Raw genomic sequence first — 25,408 nt, forward strand, 5'->3', positions numbered from 1 at the left:
AACTAGTAATATGTATGCATATACCAAGTAAGTACTTTCTATGAATAGACAAAGAAGCATTCTTCAAAATGCTTTTGACAAATGGCCTGAGAAAAATTATTATGCCTTTAGTATAATAATATTACTTGTGATGAATATTATCGTCACTTAAAAAATCTAGCGATCGAGGATTTTGATCGATCCATATCAAACATAATTATTCAGTTTTTACTTTTTTTCATATCGTATGCTTACTTTATCACTGTGTCACGAGGAAATACGACGTCGAACCTGCCGATGTGTAATACTCTCATGGTTTTTGATTTCTTTCAAAAATCGAAAATTCAAAAATTCCCAATCTTTTTTTATATTCAATACGTTGTGTCGTATATATAACGAGAAAAACAATAAAAGGGTGATAAAATTCGTTTCCACCACTATTTCTTAAACAGTTTCTATATATTCTAATCGTACTCGATGAATAGAGACGAATGCAGAGAATATAATGGTATCGAGTTTAGGAATACGCCAGTTCAAAAGTTACGATCAATGGATGAATCGATTTGACAAATATCATTTTACACAATGGTTAACAATAAAAACGATCGCTTTCCGTCGACCGGAAAAATATTTACATATGTATATAGCCCGATCAATATCGCAACCACACCACAAAAATCATACAACAGTATCAACAAAGATAAACGCCTTAAATTAATTAAATAAAGACGTTTGTCTTTTAAGAGTAGATAAGATAGAGTAAACCATACGGTGGACTAATCGCAAGAGCTCCAAACTGTTATGTCTCGGCTTTATTCGTCAACTACCATCGGAGAATACAAAGAAAAGATTAAAAAAAAAGAAAGTGCTATCCCGATACGGAGTTTAATAGCTTGCACGCTATTTCATCTTTCTCAAGGTCATTGGATTTCATCCACCCGTTTTTACCATTTTCCTCGTTCTATGCAACGTCACGACATACAAAGCGATTAAGAAAAATCTGGTGAAAGTCTCCACGAGGACGTTAAACATCGATAGGTTGACCAGGAATATTTATATTTTATTTAATAATAATAAATTACATTTAATCTAATAATAATAATACCAATAATAATAATAATAATACTTTAATAATAACGATAATGATGATGACGACGACGACGACGATGACGACGACGACGACGACGACGATGACGACGATGACGACAACGATGACGATGGTGATAATGATGATGATGATGATGATGATGATGATGATGATGATTATAATGATAATGATAATGATAATGATAATGATAATGATAATGATAATGATAATGATAATGATAATGATAATGATAATGATAATGATAATGATAATGATAATAATAATAATAATAATAATAATAATAATAATAATAATAATCTAATAATAGATTTTAAATTATTATATTTGAGATACGCCGTGACTTGCGCGAGATTAAAGGTAGTTAAATCTCTGAAATACGTTTAGATAAGCATCGATAGTGCCTCGATTCAATGAACTTGTAAATACATACGTACTCAGCTATTTCCCATGTACGCTCACGAATTTACCTTTAGATAGAGGTAAAATATTCGCATTGTAAATGCTATTTTCGATGTTTTCAGAGATTTTCTTTTTACAAAATTATCATTACGTACTTGTATATGTATGTACATATGATTGTAGCCACTTCTTTCGCACAATATATAATGTTTATGACTTGCAATATAAATTGCGAATTAAAAGATAAGGAAATGAGAACCACTTGTTCCGATTTTGACGTAATATCAATTATCTACTATAGTTTTTATTTGTGCATGCTTTTGATTCAAAATTCATTTCAATCTATCAAACACGAGTATAAATTATGACAAAAACGTTAGAGAATGGTAAAAAATCGAAAGAAATTATTGTTAATTCAAGTATCCTTAATTTTCACCTGATAGAATTGGTTCATAAGCGATGACAGGAATTTTAAGGTTATCTCATTTTTGTTTATAGACGGCCACGTTAATATCGAGGATGCGTTAATATGGGCACCCTGTAACTTTATTAACTTTTTCAGCCTGTTGGCGAGACACAAGCGAAAGATATCGAAACGATGTAAGAATCTTTCGATTTATTACAGTTAGAGGTGGAAAGTTGTGAAAAAAACTGTGATTTTCACCATTGTTGTTGACCGTTGTTGTAGCTCGATGTCCATGAAATTTTCAGTACGCACAAGCGACACGAATCTACGAAACGTATACTTTTTACCTACGTGACTTCCGCTACAGGCTCAGGTAAATAAAAAAATACCGTAAAAAGTTGCCGTTACGACGAATATATTCTTCGCGATTCCGAGCAATAGCAATTTTTTTCAAAATTGTTTTTACCCGTCATCCAGTAAGCCGATTCTTCTTGCTTGTGAAAAAACTCAAGTTGTTTGGTTCAATTTTGAAAAAGTTATTCCATTTTAAAGGATGCCCGATTATTAACGCGAAACACAGTTTATAAATCCGTATGAAATACTTAAGAATAAAATAACTTGATCTAACTCTCTTACGGGTCAATGTTTTAACGATTTAACGTTACATGTACCAATTAAAAGTTAAACGTTTTATGATGACATATACATACGTACATACATATGCATACCTCGTATATTCTAGCGATTCAAGAAGAAAGATATCGTTTGTAGGACTCGTGCTTTCTTCTCTGTTGCCTTTCCTTCGGTATATTATTATCGCATATTAAATTTGACCTTAAATTTCTCAAACATTGCGACCATATATACATACGTATGTATATTCGCATGTGTGACAATTAACAATGCTCGGCTAACATCATTCGCGTTTTGTCTTTTCTTACCAAGTAAATTTACGATGTACGCTTTATCAATAATTTCGTATACAGAAGAACCGAATCTCGGGTTTAGCTGAAGCGAATGCGAATCGGTCGCCTGAATGTTCTTAGCGTTTACGATCGTGCTCCTATTTTACGCATCTTTGACGAACGGTACAGTTGAAAAACAAGAATATCTTTCTCAGGTACAACAAACTCACCGAAAGTTGTACGATATCCAATACCATCGGATGACGATTCTCCAAGTTTGTCGCGCTTCTTTCTACCAATTCCCTCGTTCATGTTCTATCCGTATTTACGTCAATAGCACAAACGAGACAACGCTTCGAATCTTCAAACAATTAAATATTATAAAACAATGATTGTTTTTCTACCGTTAGATTTCGGTGAATCGATTGTAGAGCAGAAAGAATTCAGTTCCAAACGACCACATTTATGGTCATCGTTCCTATCACGATCTCCGCTGTAAACGCCAGAAAACGCTATCAATTCGTTAATGAAACAGTCGGTTGAGTCGATTTATGGGATTGGAAGACGTCGAGAGAGAAAGAAATATCCTCGACTGCGGAGAACAAAAAATCAGTGTTCCATCGTACGTGTAGCGATGACGTTAGTGACGAACGACGTATGCAGCAAATATTCGCCTATTCGAGCCTTCGTAGCTGGCCCGTGTCCTTTATTCATAACACAGAGAAGAGATCTGCCTATCGTTTAAAACGCTATTACATGTATGTATATATAAAGGCGATACGTTCGGCAAACACGTGCATGCATGGCCGCAAGTTTTAACCAGAGTAGAAAAGGAGGTATGTACTTAACCGGCTACATAAACGATCCAATTTCATTCGTTTCGATCCAGGGCGATCAAACTCCGATGCAAACGAACGATGAAACGTCGCGCTCATTGTGATTTTGTACTTATGACGCTGTGCGACTCGGCAATTTTATACATGGATACAAATGATTATAAATTACGTAAGATTAAGCTAGTGGAATATTAATAGAAAAGCGAGGGAACGAGAGTTTTCATAAAACGGGTGTTAACAAATTTTTAAAAATCATTCTTTGTTATAATTTGATGCTATTTAACATTAAACCAATTATTCTCTATGCGTCGAATTATGCTTTCGCCGAATTGGTGAATAATACTTTTCGAATTTTATTATTTGCTACAAAAAAAAAAGAAAAAAAGAAAAATGAGAATGAATAATTATTATAAATCATGAAAAGTGCCAAATTCTTTATACGATATAAGTACATGTGAAGTTTCCTCGTCACGTTTGCATAAAAGGATATCTTTCACCGGGCAATGTAATAAATATTCTCGTGTTATCCGACATCGACAAATACCTCATCAATTGTGGACACAAGTTGTGCGAAGAAAAAATGAAAACACCGACTATGGAACTATTCTAGAAAAAACAGATTCGAAGTGAACGAGTAGAAAACTAAAATATTAGTATTAAGAAGAACAAATGGAAAAGTAGGAAGCAGAAAAACGAAATACAAAGGCCAAAACGTAGAAAAGGTAGACGTCTATACACCTACGTAAGAATATCATTCTCAAAGTCAGCCATGTTTCATACGGCAATAAAACATTTTACAACTAGGGCAATAGTCGCAGCAGGCACGACTTGGAAACCATTAGTAACGACAAAATATAATAGCTGGGACACGGTAGTAAAGCTACGTGAAACATGAAATGAATACGAAAATGGAACGAGTGGAATCGAGTCTCCTGAAAATTGTGTCAACTGTATCTCGTAGCACATCAGGATGCACCGATGTATGTTGAGGTTAGGAACTGGAAGAATGCACTTGGAGCATCAAACGTTGAAAAGAGGCCCGAGTGGGGGAGGGGGGAGGGGAGGGGAGAAGGGCGGCATGCGAAATGTTAAACTACTGGACAAAATTAACGAACATGGATGAATATAGGGTACCTAAAAGTAGATACTCGAAGAATTACCGAAAAAATTGGACAGAGAAACACCGAGACTCGAAAAGAAACTGGTTCGCTGAAATAAAGAAAGGCAAACTGGATAACCGTGGATATGGAATTAATAACTCAGCAACAGCAACCGAATTAAGCCAAGTAATTAGTAACAAGTACTAGAGAAACTCTTCCGCAAAGACAATTTATCCACATATGTATCAAAAATACAACAAAAAATAGCAAAAGTCAACTACCTAAATATCGAATTGCCACTAGTGATTACCACGAGATTAAATGACGCTGGCAAGAAGATAGGAACGGACAATAATAAGACCAGGGAATTGGATAACTTACAAAACAAATGCTATATGCAACAGACAGGAGCTAGAAAACAGAGAATGACATATTGACGGATTGCCCGTAGTAGAATCAGTTCAGAACACGATTCGTGATCAACTATGATCGAGCATGCCATAATAATATATGTAATAGTGACAATAATGATAATAATGATAATAATATAATAAATATCATTGTGGCGAATTGTGTGTTTCTAGAAGCAAGTTTCATAAAACTAAAAATAATCACGCTGGAAGAAGCCCTGCAGAAAACAATTTGTACTTTTGTAAGAAATCGCGATTCATGGTTTGAGAATCCAGCCACCATTGAAACCACATTGAAACCACATTGAAACCACATTGAAACCACATTGAAACCACATTGAAACCACATTGAAACCACATTGAAACCACATTGAAAAAACATTGAAAACATACGTGTATGTATGTACGAAGCTGTCGAACCGCACAGAATGCGATTGCAACTACGTGTAATAATGTATCGCTTGTCTGCATCGAACATAAGATAGGTGGATTAACTAAGGGAATCTGTTACTCGTTGCTATTTTTTCTGGCTATGTATGTTATATGCACGTACATGTATCCCCGTTCATAAATATTAGAATACCTAATGACTTCGTATAAAACACGATAATTCAATTAGTCAATTAATCAAGGAAATGATTAATCGATCAGTATTGTGTATTCGTGAAAGATATGGAATCAAACTTTACATAATAAGACATTGCGCGCTATAAAACATATGAGAAAGTTATAAAATTATTTGGAAATAATATGTCACCGATTGACATTTCAATATACGACGAATTATCATATCGCTTATCGACGCAGATAGTGGCACAAAAGAAAAGAAAATTAATTTTTGCTTTTATTCGTAATAAATTCTATCGCGTGAAACGGTATACAACTCTATCTCAATTATAGTCACGCGAGAATTAAGTAAATTTAGACAAAGTAAAAAGAATAGCCCGAGGAGTAAAAATTTAGTTAGTAGTCACGTTGTAACAGCATCGAATAGAAATAACAAGATCTTACAAAACTATGGTACAGAAATACTTAAATACATCGTATTACGAAAACGTAATACGTCACATATGTGCGTAACCTGTATACAACATGGTACAAACTGATGAACGTAAGTTACAAACAATTTTTATTTTCCAAGTTGTGCGATAGGTCGCTAATGTCAAGAAGCGATATGTTGGTCTCGATGAATCACCGATTGAACAAATTTGAGACGATCAAGTAGATAATTCAGGGAAGTTTGTCAAAGTCTAAATTCGGTTTATGGAATTACCGATAACGCGTACAACTAAATAACAACAAATAACAATGATAAAAGGAATAATAATATAAATATCGGAATCGATTAAAGTTTAGGTAACGATCGAAGAAATGCATGCGTGGCAAGCATGGATGAGAGAAAAATAGTTTTCTAATAATTCTTTGGATTTACCTTATTATCCGTAAATGTCTTAATATGTACATAGGTATATATAATTACGAACGGAGGTGTACGTATTTACATATTACTCTAGCTTTTATGCTGATAACGACAAAGCTGTAAAAACTTTGGAAAAAGATGCCCTTCTTCCCTGTCGAAAACACATTTATCAAACAGGGAAGAAGAGGATTCTTCGTTGCGATACGTACTACGGTATATCTTTGAATCTCCATTAAGGAAGAAGAAAACGATTGTATTTGTTTGCTATAACTTCTTTTCCCGCGCGATAAGAGAAAACTACTCGTTTTTCTACCGTTGCCTCGAAACATTCATTTCTCTTTCTCTCCGTAATACAATTTCTGGTTGCTCTTCCAAATGGAAGAGGGAATCCGAGCATCGACTTCGGAATCGCAATCGGAATTTCGGTTGTCCGCCGAACGCGGCGCAATTCATATCGCATCTCGTCCAGATCAGTATGATTCACGAGCTAGAGCTCGAACGTCGAATCGAGCAGATCTAATCTAACGTATTCGTGTTCTCCGGATGTTGTGCTATGTACCAGATAAATAGTAATTCCTTAATTCCCGCTTAATTGCCAACGAGACTACGCAGTCTCGTGGCATGGCATTATTTTCTTACCAACGAGACTAGACCGCGGTGCGTAAGTTTTGGCTTCATCGACGACTTGTTCTGCCCTGCGTTTACTTGTTGATGACTTCTGCTCGTTGTTTGCTGCTCCCTCGCGTTCTGCTTTTTCTTCAGTGACTCCTGCTTGGCACCTCTGTGCATGTGAACGCAGCAGAAGCTGTTTATTAACGCGACAGGCCGGAAAATATAACGTTCGTCATAGCTTGCCCGGAAAACGCTACTATCGTTAAAGAAACATCTATGGCCGTGATTATACAGAGAGCGACGAGCGATAAGCGGCAAAATCATACACGAGCGGCTATGTCCTACTTCTTGCCATATTTTACCCATCAGAGACTCATTTCCGTAATCTTTACGATTATCCTGTCATAAAATCGGCCTACACTGCGATTCAGCTGTTAAAGATTCGATATCAAGATAGCCCTTCGCATTCATCACTAGTTACTATGTATTTATTTGTCGCTCGGATATCTACTACAATAACAGTTAACATAATAAAGGAATGACGACGTAGCGGCGAAAATTGGTCGCCTCTCTGTCGCTCATTTGTTATGTGGCCTATTTCCTATACCATTTGAAAGTTAATAACGACCGCTTCAGCGATACGAATTGGCAGTGATATCGTATCATGGTAGAGTATCGCCCAAATACTCGGCGAAACTTTTCGACGAGGAACTCTAACGACGAGGAAGAATCTTTAACAGAGCTGTCTTGCGAACGAGGCTCAAAAATCGAATTCACAACGTTTCGGCCAGCTGAATTTTGACCAAAGGCAAGACGGAGCGGTTCTCAGCAAGTTTTCACTTGCATTTTCTACCCACTTACTCGCGTGAAAGCGAATATTCTGTTATGGTAAAGAATTAATTCCGAACTAAAATAATCAACGAGCCGAATCTAAAGCTGCGAACTTCAAAACTATGTTGTGTCGAACCCTTGTCGATCCATTATATCGATCGCTTCTTTCAAACTTGCAGCGTCATTTACCTAATTCGTTAGCAGGTATTTAAAAAAATTTTTTTAAATTTTTCCAATACTTTTTCTAATACCTTTTACGCGTCATAAATCAGTTAAATTCGTAGCATGTTCCAACAATGCTACGAATGCTACGCTGAAGCGTAGCATACGCGTGCCGCGCACTATAACATTTATCTTAATTTTAATTTTAATCGATGGTACGTGGCACTATTCATGTAGATATACGAGTGGTACGCGAAAAATAAAGCCTGAGAATTCCTGCTATAGATTTATATAGACCACACACAGCAGCTTATCGTTTACTCCTTATTGCTTATTGCTTACCGTTTATCGCTCTTTTGTATAATCGTGGCTTGAAAGGACGAAGGAAGGAATAAGGAAGGCGTAGAAGAAGGCGTAGAACAAGGCATAGTAGAAGAAGGAGAGCGAGTTAGAATCGTATAAAGTGTAAGCGAAGAACTTACAGATATCGAGTGAGATCTTCAACGTCGACGAGCATCGAATCCTGTTCCATGTGTAAGTCGTCTCTTCTCAAAAGTCCTTCGACCAGAGCCTCGTTCAGAGCAGCGATTCTTGCATGCAAATCGTTCGCGACTACTTGAAGTTGCGCGACATTTAGCTCCGTTAAAAGTACTCGAGACAATCTGCGCCTATCCTCACCCAGCTGAACGCCAACCTAAGGATCATAACGAAAGAGTCGTTGAAGATGTCATAGAAGTTATGACACATTTAAAAATCATCGAAATCATCGAGGCAACCGCTAATCGACGAGCTCACTGTAAATCTAATTTATAATTTGGTCAGTATCCTTCGTTTGATCAAAGACTTTTCGAATTAAAGATATTTTTCTTGAAACTAGGAAACTCGCGGAAAGGAAAGGACACGATTAGATGCAAAAAGTTTGAACCATATTTAGCAATGTGAAATTATTTGATATATTGTAGTATCGTGGACAAAAGGACTACGATATCGGTCGAACCGTAAACAATGTCGCGAGAGCCGCGGCATCGTCGGGTACATCAATGTGTCGTCGGTCCTTTCAAGTGAACAGTTTCGTGGAAAAGGCCTGCGTGACCCTGGCCACGGGCGTTTTCGGGACACGTGCGCGATAGGGCGGGAAAAGACAAAGAGATGCTAAAGACAGTGTTAGTTGAGACGCCGGCGAGAACGAATGCAAAAGACGTACAGTGTGAGTTAAGAAGCGAGAGCGTGCGAATGCAGAAGCCGAAGACTAGAGTTGTAGAGTTGTAGAGTTGCTAGCGTTGTAGAGAGATCGAGTTGTTGCGTTATAGAGTTGCGAGAGTGATTTGAGTAGAATAAGATTTTTGCGTTTAGTTCAAGTTGAACATTTATCGTTCTCTGTCCAATTAATCTCTGTTATTTTTATTTATCTTAAATAAATAGTATTAGGAGAATTTTACAAATCTAAATTATCCTAATCCTATCCTTTTCCCGATACTACAATATGATAAAACTTACTTTTTCGAGGCTAGATCGCACCATCTCGGTAATGGGACTTTGTTTTAGCCTTTGCCTTTCCACTTCCATCTGCATATGCGCCATTTCTTTGGCCTGTGCCAGGGCCATCCGTGCCTCGGTTTGCAATCTGGCCTGTCTGGCGAAGAAGTCGGCCTCGTCGATCGGTGCTGAATTCAAACCGCTATCTAGTCTCAAAGGTGGAAGGCTCAGCACTTGAGGTCTGACTGGCATTTGTTGTTTCTGTTGTTGCTTCGAGTTCAGTAGGCTCGGCGTGGATCCAGGGGATGCATCGTTCTCTGAACACGGAGACTCCGTGTCCGAGGGTGTTTCGTTCATGAAGCAGATCTGCAGATTCATCCCTGAAGAATGCAATTGATTTTGTAAATGTAAAATATTGTAATTATAAAATGATATTGTACACGCTTATCTATCTCTGTATATAGGATAGATTATCTTCGAAGATATTAATTTGTCTTTATTTTACATAATTTTTTGTACCTTTAAGTTTTTGTTTTCCAATCAAGATGCTACACGAACCAAGTTTTACTGGAAATTGAGCTGATTTTATAATTTCTTACAGACTTGTTTTCAACCGAAGAAGTATGTAACGCAAGAACATCTTACGCAGGTTGCTATTAGAATTATCTATGAAGAGATTAATTGGCTTTTATTTTATTTATCTTTTCGCAACGTTGATCTCTTATTATATAACGAAGTAAATAATAACTCTATACCTTCTCTCGGGCTCAAGTATAGAGCTATTTCAATCATTCAATGAATCTATTACGTATTATTTAATTGATAAATTTTGTAAGAAGAAGCAATATTCTTGATAGAAATACAGTCGAACATATTTCAGTTGATACTAATTACTACTAATTGATTTTCTTAATTCTACTAGAACCTGCTCTCACAATTATTTCGAAACAGTAAGATATTTGTAAGATTTACTTAAAGCGTGGAATTTACCCTTCCAAACTTATCTTGCGTTTCCATTATTTCCATACTAATCAATAAAATGAAAAGTACAACAAAGATGTATATAGGTGTATATACATATAAATTCGGCGTTATCACTGCTTAAGCTCGCCTTAATTTCTCAATAAACAAAATCTCAATGTTATATTGCATAACATTTTCACAACCAATTACCGTTCGTTCGAGATGGTGTAGCGTTTTCAAACAAGCGGTCTCCATGCCTTGAAAAATTATTTACTTCCATAAATAAACATCATTTTACTCTAACTTAAATCTTTCACATATCGCCGGAGTCCGCACTCCACGCCACGCACGCGTTACATATCCATAATAAAGTTGAAAAAACCAAACATCAAACCAATAATCATATACCATTGCAGTTATTCGTCGATCAATAATAATGTTAATATAACTATAAATGATCTATGGGTATAAATCGATGCCTTTCCACGAACGATGCGACTAACGAGATACGCTTCTTGCGAAATGTTCAAGTGATACGGACCGCTTTGAAGCCGCGACTGGAGACTCGGTTTTCTTCCGCGTTCAGCGCGCAAGTCTTCAGCGTCTGGACCCATTGCCAATCTCCTTCGTATCTCTTCGCGATCATTTCGCCGCTGTGAACAAACAGAGAAATCTAAGATGCAAACACGAGGATGGCAGAAAACCGTCTTCGTGCTTTAATTCTTCCTAATTGCTTTTTTCGAAACTGCGCCTATGCGTGAGAGTGAACTTATTATCGATATTGACGGTATTTAACTTCTCTAACGTATACTGTACATTAGACACTAGACATTATACTACGTATAATATGTCATTAATTGGAAAGGAAAAGGGATGCTGTCGATAGATTATCCGTTTATTGTACTTATCTTTATGATTTTTACACGGTGACGAGTGGGAAGGATAGGAGTAATTGGTGTTTACCAATCGAAACGAAATGGATCGATAATAGTAGAACTATAATATCTATTAGAAGCGATGTTTATAATGATTTTACGCGATAAGGAACAGCAAACGTCTCTCAAAGCATTTAAATTCTAAATAAGTAATTGATCCTATATTTTGTAACGTAACGATGGAATGCTGTTTCGATAGAAATTTTATTTTAATATGTGGTTACGTAATTTATTATTACGTAAATTACATTACGTACATTACACGTAAATTCGAGTAAAGTGGTTCCTACACAAGAATGATCGTATTATTTGTGATTAATTAAGAATAATTTTTGAAAATAAACCATGCAGTAAGTAAAAATGTTCAAAATTAATACGAATGAATGTATTCTCGAAATTAGAATGTAGTCACAAATATTAACATCTAATTATATATAATAAATAATCGTGATTACTAATAGAAAATATAGGAATATCGAATCTTTACTATTTAAAAATATCATTTCTCTAAAAATTCTATTCTTATTATAAATGATGCAATTGGAATTCGACTATTCCCCTCTATTACTATGATTCAATTAGAATTACAAATCCACCATAATTAGATATTATTCTAATGAATTATCTAATATGCCGTAATATGTTTACACTCGATATAAATATGTATATTAAACCGAACTATAGAATCTTACTTTTACGAAAAGTTGAAAGTAAACCGTGATGATTCTGCGCCGTAACGGAATTTATGAACCAACCGTTTCCCTTTAGTAAAATTTCGCAACTAGTAGGAAAAACTATTTAGAAAGGAAGCATTCTTTAGAATGGAAGGTCACCGGAAGTCACACCTGAAAAGTTTCGTCCGGTTCTCCTCGCGCTACTCTATCGAATCGCATAACGAGATCTTCCCTTTCAACATCTTTTGTTTTGTCGGGCTTCTGTAGCAATAAAGTCGTTCCTTCCGACTTTGGCTGTTCCTTCTCGGTCACTTTATCGTCATCCTGATGTTCCAGAAATGAAAGTCAATTCAATTTAACGATCGATACGTTTGATTATCACCGATAAAAATGATCAGAATGATATTCAGCCGTGCGAATGGCGACAGAGATTCGCGCGCAAAGCAAAAGGATAGTGACGAGTAATAGGTGATAATGCAATGCTCGATGTATTCAGCAACACTACAGTCTTTCTTTCCCCTTTTTCCTTTAGCGCTTTGAACTTTTGTATTTGCGTGAAATTAGACGGCGAATAATAACTCGTATGTAATAACATCTCGGTGTCGTTTTTAACTACTTTCCAAATGCTTCAATTTGAAGGAAGGCATATATATATATATATATGTAGTAACTTAAATGTGTCTTTAGAGGAAGGACAAGTAATGATGTTTTGGTTTAATAAATAATATTCAAAACAACGAACTGATTACAATATTGTCGCACGTCTTATTACTCGGCTCTCGACTTCCCGATTTACACTCTCCGGCTTCTGCACTCGCTCACTCTCGCTTCTCAACTAACACTGTGTCCAACTTCTCAACTGACTAACACTGTCTTTAGCATCCCTTTGTCTTTTTCCGCCCTATCGCGCACGTGTTCCGCAAACGCCCGTGGCCAGGGTCACGCAGGCCTTTTCCACGAAACTATTCACTTGAAAGGACCGACGAAACATTGATGAACGCGACGATGCCGCGGCTCTCGCGGCATTGTTTATAGTTCGGCCGATATCTTAGGCCTTTTTACCTACGATATCACACATATATATATATATATATATATCGGTAGATAAAAAATGTCTTATCCGTTGCTCTTAATTTTATCGCAAATATTTAGATTTGAAAGCAAGAAATCTACTAACCCTATACTTATTTTCACAATTTCTTAACGAACAATTATATTCCTAGTTATATTTAATACTTAATAATTAAGACGTGGTCGGCCCATTTCTTCAATAATTGCCAACAAATGCGGCCACCAAAATCTTTACGTGTCGTATCTACAGGATATGCGGATGTATTCTTATGTTTATAAAAATATACTCATCATCGTGCGTTTGCATAAATGTCCGCAGCTTATCGACTACCTACTTATTCGTTACTTATCGGTATTCGTATTTTTACCTTCTACCTAGTTGTTATATCGCTATTATACATTTACTATTCTACGATCCTAACATTATTATTATAATATTATTTTATAAAACATTATTTTAAAGCGCATTAAGCGGCAAAACAGAGATATGTACGTGTATATATATACGTGCTTAATCTATCGCCATTCTTTCGGCTGATAACTGATAATGTATTGCAGGCTATGTATGTATATCTTACGAGATCGAAGTCATCGTATGTAAATGTGTATAGATCCGTGACGAATCGGGAGTCCTTTTTATAATGTTTTCTTGCCTTGTTGCTACTACCCATGTTTTCAAGATTTTGCTCTAGTTGTTCTTTCACGTTTTAAGCTTTTCCTTATCAACTGTTTATCTCCACAAGAACACCACACGCATTTTTCTTTCACTCTGTTTACACAGTCTCATCTCCGCATACCATTACGAAAGGAGTTCAACAGGCGAATTGGAAAACCATTAACATTAATGGAAAGAGATGAAGCCGACAGATTTGACAGACCCGTTGATATTTCTTCGTTCATCATGCCTATAATAGGTGCTACGTCTACATGCTATCGCGCGCAACAATAAATTCTTCCTCTTGCTCGTATGCCGAGAAGAAAGTTATTCGGACAGCTCGAGAGTAATAGATAAATGGTTTCATCGAATGATCTCTTATTCGTTATATGCGCAAGGCACGAGAATGGAAATCCAATTTTATATTATCTATTGGTTACTTTCTTTTCATTCATTCGCCGTGTGATGTAGCGCGAAAGCTTTCTTCTATCGTTCGTTTTTCTATTGCGTCGAGGGAATTATTATGTTGGAGACTATTTTTTCGTCGACATTGTTCTCAAATTAATCATCGTCATTCTCATTTCTAGCAAGAATTGGCTTCGTCTTGGTTCTACTTAAAAAATGAAAGTCTAACAATAAGGTAACGTTATAGAGTTAATGAACAGTAGTAACTATGGACATTGAAAGCGGATGAAGAATGCTTAATCGACAATGAATTTAAAATCAATTTTCTCGGAGTACGATGTTTATGCTGTATATAATTGCTGTGGTATAATTTCCTTTGAATATGATTTGCAAGTGATTGGAGTAGGTGTCTGGTGAAATACATTGAATGTAGAAGAAGAAACGGATCTAAAAGTCTTTCTATTGTCCTCTCTGTATTCAAACATGTTGAAAAAGATATTGAAATATCGTACAAGAATACTATTTACGAGTAGTAACAATATCAACAAGAAATCTGCTTTTCTAATCTTCTAATCTTCTAATGTACATATATAATGTAGGATTCATCGTAATCAAGTTACTGTACGAAGAGATGTAAATATTTTTAAGATATCAATTGTAAAATCTAAAATCTTAAAACTACACGCCACCTACTAAAAAAGTAAACAGAAAAGGTCTTTTCTTTTTTCTTTAAGAAGAATTTGATGCTATTTTGCGAATCAATTTCCAATTCAATCGATATCCTCGCTTGTTCCCAACAGTTGGACCTTCTTTCTACCGATGTCACAAACGACTATTGTAACGCGTTTGTTCACCTCAGTTCGAAGGCACTGAGGCGCGTGCCTTCAATTATATGTAATAAAAGGCAGACGAACAACGTCACAAGACGCTATTAGATACGAGACCGTGTTTTGTGATGCAAATGAAACGTAAGTATAATTTAATTACACGCGCCTTTCGATTTATGACAATTCGATCTATATTGTAGTATCTAGAGATGACGTGAATCAAGAGTGATTCGATCATGTTCGTTACCGATCACGCTGGTTCTTCACAGTGATTTGCGATTTTTCGTAATCGCTTCTGATTGGTGAACAGCATAACCGTTCTTTGCAAGCATCACAACCCGTATATTTTGTATCAACAATTTTGAAACTAAAAGGACAAATTCAGAATTTTAAGATACTGACGTAGGATGGAAAAAAAGCAAAGAAAAAATGGATAATTCCTCGTTTCGAAAATTAAGTAAAGTGAATCTATGATAGACGAAGGAAACGTAACGTAATTTTAAATTAACGTTATACGTAGATATTTTTGTGCAAGCTATATCGAAGTATTTTATAAGAAATGATCACAGACAATCAAGATGAAGAATTACGATCACAGTGAGCAAATTCACTCGAGATAACAGAATCACGTTTATAGTCATGAATAAAGCTAGAATTAGACCATAACCGTGATTCTACAATCACCGTAATAAATCATAAATCATCAAATGTCAGTGATTTTGCACGCCATCTTTAGTAACATCGTCAAGCTATTTTCCTCGCTTATACCAATATTCAACATAACCTTCAAAAAGTATACGATCTATATGATATTCGGGATTCTTTGATCAGAATATACAACGAATCATGATGAAATAAATTTTTCGCTAATAGTTACACAACACTACTAAAGTAAACCAAATTGTCGAAGAAGATCACGAGGGCACTGTTATTCAAACTTCGTCGCATTTATCACGCCAAGAATATCAATTTCTCCTTTGACCCTCATAAAGTAAGCCGCAGCGCCAACGAAACATCGTTCCGCAAGTAACGGATGCGAAAGAAGATCGAACTGCCGACGATTCGAGTGAAAATAAACTTTATACACTGTTTGTCGATGTTAGATGCATTTAAAGTTTAGTAAATTTCACGTAGCTTGGCAAATAGCTGTTCGATCAACCAACTAAACTTTTATCTCGAATCACACGATTCACTGTCTTTCATTGTCGTTCATAGAGACAAGATATTTTTTCTAGCTTTTTACTCGTGATAAAACAGATCGAAAACATGGAAAGATACTGGAGTTCTTACGACGTGACTGGACTCGCGCCAGACGAGAACAACACGGGACTGGCATAAAATGAGTCAAGTGAGCGGCGAACCGATCTTCCGGTAAGGTTTACTCGAAGGAGGTGGTAAAGCCGATGGTGCCATTAACCGTCTACGGAGGCTGAACTAGCTTTTCACAATGTTCGGTGAAAGTGGTTTGCTTATTCAACGCGCGAGTGTTCGTGTTTATTCGCGTTTACAACAAGGAAACATTTAGTCTTTATTCTTGATCAATTATACGGTTTAAAGTTCGGCAAGTAGTTTCGACTTTTCACGGGAAACAGAAGAGAGAGAGAGAGAGAGAGAGAGAGAACTTCGTTCAGAAGCACAGACGGTTGATTCAGTAGCGCAAGTCAGCTGTACGTCGTAAGGCAAAACAGTTCGAACTAAGCAATTTAAGATTCTGATACGACGAATGGTTAATTAATTAATACAAATGGTTGGCCGTTTGAATATTATTCGAAAAAATCAGCTATTCGGTATAATAATTAAAATTTAATTTAACCGCTGATGTATAGTATTTGAATAAAATTTGATTTTACCGCTGATCTATAGTATTTTCTATTAGCTACTGTATTACTTATTGGATATTATTATTTGATTATTCCCCGATATAATTCTTTTGAATAATATTGATCGATTTAAAAAATTATAAACGATAATAGTAATCTAGGAAGTGAATTACTGCTTATTCTATTCTGTTATTCTATTAATATTTAACGTAATAAATAGACATAGAGTATTAATCAAGCAAAGAGTTTATTTACTAACGATTTCAATTACTTTAGAGAATAATGATTCAACATTTCTCTCGAATGCCTTAAATTATGCTTTTATAAGTATTTCATAGGTATTGCTTGTCCTTGTTAGTTCTATAATCGCACTTGCTTTTCTAAAAAAGTCGTAGTTCTATTTGTAAAACGTTTAGTATTTCGAAACAAATCTTTTGATTATCACTGCTAAAGATGGTATATGTACCTTCACAAATTGTACGCAAAATAATTCGCTTGACTGCTCACGCTCGAGTACTCTTTTCACCTACGGCCACTTGAGATTTTGATTCGCAATGATACGTGAACCGAAGATGTTAGAGAGTTAGTTGCATCTCATTAAAACTGGTTTATGGGTAAAACGAAATCTCCTTCTATGCATTAGTTTATGATAAATCAGTCGTAATTATTTTTTTACGCATAAATTTGTAATATCTATACGAATGTGACGGTGAAATATTCTTTATAACGTCAATAAACATATGATGCTTCATTTCTTTGAAAACATTTACCGACACATATTGGAATTCAAGTACTGGTTTAAACGAAATTTTGAGGTAGACGGTAGATACACGATGTTTCGCAATACGATACCGTGCAATCCTGAATCGAAACAATGAAAATTAAGTTACTTTGACACGCAATTATGTAAAAATACTATTTCTCAAATTGGTCCGTGTACATAAATTTGTAATTTCACTAAAGGAACATTTTAATGACTTTGTCCGGTTTTCTATATTTTCATTCTTATTTTCAAGCTAACGCAAGTATTCTCTGCCACTAACACGTCGATTTGTTTGATTTTCTACGCAAAAGAAAAATAAAATATCGAAAAGTAATATGTGCATTTATACATGCACATAACGAGCGATAAATTCTTTTCAAAAATGTGTTTATCGTCTCCATTATTTATTTTCTCTCATAATTTATTACGCATCGTTAAAGCTACTCGAAGGTTTTACGTGCTAAATAGTGTCACACTCTATCTGACATGACGGTTGCATTGATCCTCTTCGTGGCGACATCCGTTTCCTGCTCCCCCCATTTCCATACAATGAACATTGCGCCGCGCCGGCGAATATAGATCGTCTGTGCATTTAACGTGACTCGCTATCGGGACCCTGAAACGAGGTCCCAAGCCTCATCGACCTCATTTTCCGCGTCAATGGTCAAAAAATTACTCGCGCGAAACACCTCGTCCGGAATTACACGGATTTTCTTTTCTCTCTTGCAAGCAGTCGATCGAGCCTACGCGCAAGTGAAACATTCTCTTTCACGGATTTGTTTTCTTCGCTAACTGTTTCACCGATAAAGTAGGTTAAACGGGATTTCCCAATTGTCATTTAAACTCGACAGAATTCTTCTTGTTTCCCAACAAAAAGAAAAGTTAAGGAGAAAACCTGTATTTCTTTTCCATTTCTGAGAAATAATTAGGTTAATTAATGTTTAAAGAAAGTTTCTCGACTAGTTAAACAAACTTTTGCGTTTTCTATTTCTTTGATTTTCAAGTGGAAACATTATGGTTTCAATTAACGAAGATATTCCACAATGGGAAATACACCGGAGACTTTCCAGTTTTTCGCTAAACCAGTAGTTGCAACAATTTTTATATCGCATATCGCACCTAAACTGAGATCGATATCTATCATTGTGTACGCCTACCGCATCCTTTACAGTTTTATTTACAGCGGCCGACATTTATGATTACGAGTATATCTCGGCCTTTGACGATTCAATATCGTCGCGTGGACGTTCATTGAATTTTACCAAATTTACCTTCCCATGCAAAAATTACGGGATCGTAATTAACAGTTGCACGCTTACGTTCGACGTTTCGTTACTTTCTACCATTACCCTTTTTACTACAATTTATTATTCGAGAAATACAACATTAACATACCTCGTTTCTCTTGAATCGGCCTTGTAACAAAAACGTTGCTACGCACGACACCGTACAATTAGACATACGTAAAAAGGTGTTTACTCACTCGTCGTTCTTCTTCGCGTGCAGCTCTCAGATGAGATTCGATCGCATCCAGATCGATCTTTGGCATCGCTGTCTCGATATTGTAGACGTCGAAGCCACCTTCCATGGAGAGAAGATCGCATGAGATATCGTTACAATCTTAATTATGTAATGTTAAGTTATTGCATGTCGAGTCAAATAGAAAATGAAGATATTTACTTTATTATTTTCTTCGTCACCCATCATAATTATTTCATTTCTAGTTTTACTATTATGGTCGTATGGCCTTTTTATCACCGAAGGCTATTTGTCACCGAAATATTATGTGTATAATATGATATATAGTATACGTATACATAAAACATAAAACATAAAACATAAAACATATACATATAATGCATTACAGATAAGCGATCGTTTGAACGAAAATGAGCAAGTGTACACAAGTTGAATTAAGAAAAGAACAAATTAACATTTTTATTTATCTTTTTTTCCTAATAATTTTTGTTTTATAAATCTTATTTTATTACTATGAGATGGGAAGAAGCACGGCAAGTGTACGCGATACTTGGATAACACGATACTTGGATAAAAGGCTAAAATATTCAATCTTCATCTGACTTAATGTCACAGAAATATTATTTATATAAATATTATTACATATAACGTATACATTGTTATATGTATTATATATATAATAATATAACGTTATAATAAGTATACCTGGTCCATTGTCTGCATCAGCTCTTCTCTTGTCCGGACGTTTCTGTGGGTTCGCCGCTCTTAACTGTTGCAACTGTTGCTGTTGCTGTTGTTGCTGTTGTCTGCGTTTCGCTTGATTCCTGACCATTTTTTCTTTCTTCTTGGTATCCGCGCCCGATGCTTCCGGAAGATCACGGTCCAATAGCTTATTCGTATCTTGCATGTCGTCTTTCGTCATATTGCTCGTGGGAACAGAGGATCGCGTGGACGAGTGAATAGGATCCAGTGCCTCCATAGCGACCACGTCTGGTACCGGTTGCACGTACTTCTCGAGATCGACCCCGATATCACGGCCGATGCTCGAGAGCAGATCAATCTCCTCGAGCTTCGTGTAGGTGGGCTGCTCCTCCGGATAACTGTCAGTGTCGGTATTGCTCTCCGAGTCGTCGTCGGCGGAGCCGCTCGACGTGGCCGTCTGACGGTTGCCTATTTTGGAACGGGCCTGGTGAGGCAACTCCTTTGCCTCGCGTATCAGGTCGATGTGCTCCACCACGATATCCTCTGTCTGAAAAGACAATGCTCGTTAGCCGCTTCCTTTTGTTTCACGGACAATGGGATCGGATGTATCGGACGTTTTTCATTCGATTTTTACCGAGTTCCTTTAGTATTTATCGTAAACGTGATTCGAGTTAAATTTTCATTTTCTCTTTTATTCAACGCTATGCATCGTATGGAGAATATTATGTACATATAGCATGTGCGCTAGTAGTACACTAGTAATGTGTTATACACGTATCGTGTTATACTTGAAAAGCGTACTCTTATAATGCGCGTGTGTGTGTGCGACGCAGAAACAGATGCGGGACACGATTCTTTGGTTTCCGAAAAATTGAGTATCGCATAACGCAATACGATATAATGCAGCACGATCAACAGCGAATATATTAAATTATTGGAAAACCTAAATATTAATTTAATTCGTGAATATCAATTTTTTGAATATTTGTTGGTAAGTGGTATTGAATAGCATTCTAGTATTCTATGCAACAGATATTTGCCGCAATATTCTATCTGTAATATAACGAATCAGTTTGATTAATTGTCATTGGTGCATAATGGTTAAATAGTCATGATTTCGCTTCATCTATGATATTTATCATGATATTTTATATTCTAATATCGCAACATCTTTCATTTAGATAGTTTCCATATCGCTTAGAATCTATCGTTTAGAATAGAATATATGTTCATGTTACGATGGAGTGGTTTGTGAATGTGTGAAACAACGCGATTGAAATGGCTTCAGAAAATCACAGCAAACCGTCGCAAAGAACTATATAACACGAAGATAATATCACGATAGAGATATGGACGACATAAAATAATATACCTGTACGTAATAGACAATATAAAGGCATTAACAAGGATATTTTTTACGAATAATACGATATTGAAACATGCTCATGATAAAACGAGTTTTATCAATTTTTCAAATTTTCCCTATCATACGAATAATTTTTCCTTCTTCAAATAACAATCTGTATAACAGTGGATTTCCATTTCGAGTTTATTTTACAACTTGTTCTACGTTCTACAGCACGATATAGTCGTGAAATTCATCACCTCTTAGAATATTACTAACTTTAAATAGCTTTAACATGGTTTCGTGAAATTAGTCTGATTAGTCCTAAAGTTTGCGGAAATTTCTGATTAACGTAGTGGTGTAACGTAACTATAATACATACATGTCGTCAGTCGATGCCGACTGACGCTGTTTTAAAACCAGGAATGTAGTGTGAACTCTGTTGAATACATTGATGTGTTCTGCACGCGTGTGTGTTCAGTGCGCAGTGCTGCGCAGTTATTAGTCTTCCACATACACGGACAGAAGCGTGACACAGATGGTATAAAGCGAATTCTCGTTAATCTTGATTGTTCGTGCTTCGTCGCAACAGAAATCATTCGTATTACAGTGATCGCTCTGTAGTATCACTGCCGCTTTGGAAAATTGCGACAATTAAGCAATTTCTTCTTAATCTCTATCGTTGTGAGATTCAATGTGAACTTGTAATGTAAACATCGTAACGTAATGTCCAAAATGACATACGATTTACAAGAAGCTGGCAGATGTTAAACGATCGAAATTAAAATTTTTTGCTAAGAGATATGGCTCCATTACGCGGTGTGTTATCGAATTATAAATTAATTTTAGCTTATAGAGATGAGCGTTTATGATACGTTTAATATAGAAACAATGTTAGTTTATTAGAATTTAAATTATAATCACAATGTCGAAATAACAATATTACATGTGTTACAACGCACATGTATTTACTAGATGTATATCTGTATTTACGGGTCACATAAATTCTTCAAAAAAGTTACTTCGAACTTGCTTCAATTGAAAACAATTCGACAATTTCACTTCGATTGGTTCTAATACGCGTATGATAAATCAATAAACTTATTCGATATCAAAGTTTGTACATGGATGATAGAAAGCTGGAAACCCACCTCACCGACCTCGCTAGTCTTCCCCGAGTCTGGTATTTCCTCGATCTCCGGAAATTGGAGGATCTCCTTGACGCTAGTCGTCAGTTCGACGATCTCGACCTCGACCGGAATCTCCCGTTCCTGGTTCTTTTCCAACACTGCCTCCGACAATTCCGTAATGTCCTCTGCGACTGTGTTAGCAAGCGCCTCCTCCGGTTCTAGCACCGTCAAATGCGTCTCCGCCTCAACCACGCTGTTCACGATATCCGATTTCGGCGTGAGGATCTTTTCTTCCGTTCTAGAGTCTTCAACGCTTTTCACGTAGTTTATACATTTCTCCGATGGCGGCACCACCGACTCGTACAAAGATGTTACAGTCTGGAAACAGAGTCGATTCGTGTTTAACCCTTCAGTAACAAGTCGACCAACTACTTGCATATAGTCATTATATAATCGGATCGTATATCGTACAGACCACAGACGGTTAGTATAATACATTCGAACGGATCTTAATGCATCCCATATGATTACGATGATACATGGAAAGGAAATAAAATACGATGTATATTGATAAGATAATATACATACGTATTAACCGAATTGGCGAAGGAAAACTGATAAAATTGCAACAATGTTATTTCTCAGGAAATGAAGCGAAGCAATTTCATTTATGCATATCTATGATTAAATAACGAGGAAAGTGTTTGGCATTGCTGGAAGGAAAGCAATCGTTGGTATATTTCAGTCACTGTTAAGTCTCAGTCAAGTATTAGTCGCAAAGGAATGTCGTTGAACGTGATTGACACATTCACATTGTTACTGACTTAATGTTATAGCTTTTCACAGCTATGTAGTTAAACTTACAGTTAACCTTCGAGAAAGAAAAATTTAATCTGAAACTATGAACTAACAGAGAAACTATGAACAAGCTCGGAATTGGAAACGAATGGGAATTGGAATATAATTAAGAATTCCTCTGTTGAACGTATTTTAGACCAGTCTGAAACAAAGGCGGCGTTTAAATGAAAGCTGTAGCTAAATTTGAAACGCGTGAATTTGCTTCGATATCGATATTAGCTGTGACTCTGGTTTTCAACTTTCAGTTTCTTATTCCGTTTAACTAAACTTACTTGGTTGTTTCTCGATACATTATTCGTAACTTTGTCTGGTCTCTATTTCAAAAATGTTCATTCTATTAACTATCTATCCAAAGAAATATTTTTATAAAATATACCTTTCTGATTAAATAAGCTCGTTCCTAATTTAGAATACAATTAAGCAACAAAACTTCTCCAACTATTCTCTAATTGCAAAGATCAAGTTTACAATCCTTTCAGCATTTCATTTTTTCCATTGAGAACATCTTTAATCCTACATTTTCAAATTATTTATAATTTTCGCTTCTGTCTATCACAAACACGAATAACAGTATCGTTTAATAACCGAAACATTTCCACATGTTAGAATTGTTTATAAGTGATATATATATATATATATGTATATTTATTTATTTATTTATCTCTTTTGAAAAGCTTGTTGTTTGGAAAGTTCGTTGTTTTCAGGTCTAAATCATAAATGGAACAACAAGATTCTAATTTCGAGTAATAGTATGTGAAACCGACGGATACATCGACAAACCGAGTATTTAATTTTAATATAACGCCGTCAGAAAATATTTTGATAAATAATATAATAAGGATACAATATATACTGTTCCCATTCGTGAATTTGCCATTCATTCGTATATTTTACAATTTATATATTATCAACACCATATGCGGATACTTGTATGCGTATTATAGCTTCGTTAGCATTTTTCAAAAGGGTACAACTTATATTCGAAACTTAAATACGATTTTGATAATCGTACTTTTAAGTACAAGAATAGCCCAACAGACTTTGATTCTTTTCTTTTATAAAACACAGAAACAAGTTTTCAATTCTTTTCTATATACGTGTATGTAATAGTTACTACAAAAGATTGTTGCACGTACCCTTATCTTCCAACGAGACGTTTTTTATATGAACATTTTTAGTATATGTCAAGTTGTACGAATTTTAATACACTTGAAACTATCTAGTTAGCATGTATGTAAATGTTACGATAAATAAGATGATGTGCAAATATTTTTTGTAGTCGCTGTATATTATATATCTTTTTCAAATTTCACTTTGGAATTTTTGAAAAACAAACAAGTTATGGTAAATTTTATAAATCGATGTTGACTAGATCGACCGACCGAATCTAATCCATGCCTACAGTATTCGATCATTGTCTTTATTTTGAAAATTACATTTTGCCAAGTATTGTATAAATATCAAATGATGATAAAAATAAAGATAATAATTGGAAGTAATTTCACGATGTGCACCACAAAAAAGAAAAGAAAAAAAAAAAAGGAAAAATATCGCTCGCTACATTTCACCCTCCTTTGTTCACCTTTATCTACAGTCCTTTATGCCCCTTTAATCAGCTTCTTAGAATGATTATTCATTTCCTAAACAACGTACAATCAAAATCCGTAAGCATGTTATTTACCTGTATATTAAACTTAGGTTTCTCATAAAAAATCTTCCTCTCATTCCTTTGACCGCACAAATGATTGATGCTGTCTTCAACGTTGTTGTTGTACTCGTTGTCGTTCTCAGCTGGTCTGGTGTCGATGTCGTTCAACCTTGTATAATCGGGACAGCTCTCATGTTCATCCTCTGTCAGATCTGTGTCCGATAGAAGAGAAGGCGCCAGGTGTTGAAAGCCAGGATAGTTAGGGTTGACGATACCGCGGCAACCTGAAGGCAAATTTCCCTCCTCGGACCAGTCAGACCACTCGGACGGTGTCAACTCGTGGGACGAGTCTTCGTGAGAGGAGTTACGCCCTGCGGAATTTCATGCTCGTCGCACATTGCCGGAATACTGAATAATCGTAGCGTGCCACTGACTGACTCATCATAGCTGCACCAGACGCCCGTCACCGGGGATTTCATTGAATCGTTT

At 35.9% G+C, this 25,408-nt stretch overlaps 1 protein-coding gene across 8 annotated transcripts in view; it reads right to left on the bottom strand.

The window, feature by feature from the left end:
- LOC126919492 (uncharacterized) overlaps window positions 1-25,408 on the bottom strand; it is a 37,579-nt gene that overhangs the window by 1,310 nt on the left and 10,861 nt on the right. For 4 of the 8 annotated variants that reach the window (XM_050728799.1, XM_050728796.1, XM_050728800.1 and 1 more), the window contains 9 exons: window positions 24,953-25,290; window positions 22,435-22,791; window positions 19,942-20,485; window positions 19,241-19,338; window positions 12,388-12,540; window positions 11,149-11,260; window positions 9,666-10,024; window positions 8,651-8,862; window positions 1-7,368 (listed from right to left, as the gene is read on the bottom strand). The exon at window positions 1-7,368 is cut by the window's left edge and continues 1,310 nt beyond it. In XM_050728799.1, the coding sequence (XP_050584756.1) occupies window positions 7,191-7,368; window positions 8,651-8,862; window positions 9,666-10,024; window positions 11,149-11,260; window positions 12,388-12,540; window positions 19,241-19,338; window positions 19,942-20,485; window positions 22,435-22,791; window positions 24,953-25,290 (2,351 nt within the window). In that variant the 3' untranslated portion in view covers window positions 1-7,190. The remainder of the gene's footprint in view (window positions 7,369-8,650; window positions 8,863-9,665; window positions 10,025-11,148; window positions 11,261-12,387; window positions 12,541-19,240; window positions 19,339-19,941; window positions 20,486-22,434; window positions 22,792-24,952; window positions 25,291-25,408) is intronic. The other 4 variants (XM_050728797.1, XM_050728798.1, XM_050728803.1 and 1 more) reach the window with 4 other exon arrangements.

The sequence above is a fragment of the Bombus affinis genome, chromosome 8 (assembly GCF_024516045.1).
Source record: "Bombus affinis isolate iyBomAffi1 chromosome 8, iyBomAffi1.2, whole genome shotgun sequence".
NCBI lineage: Eukaryota > Metazoa > Arthropoda > Insecta > Hymenoptera > Apidae > Bombus > Bombus affinis.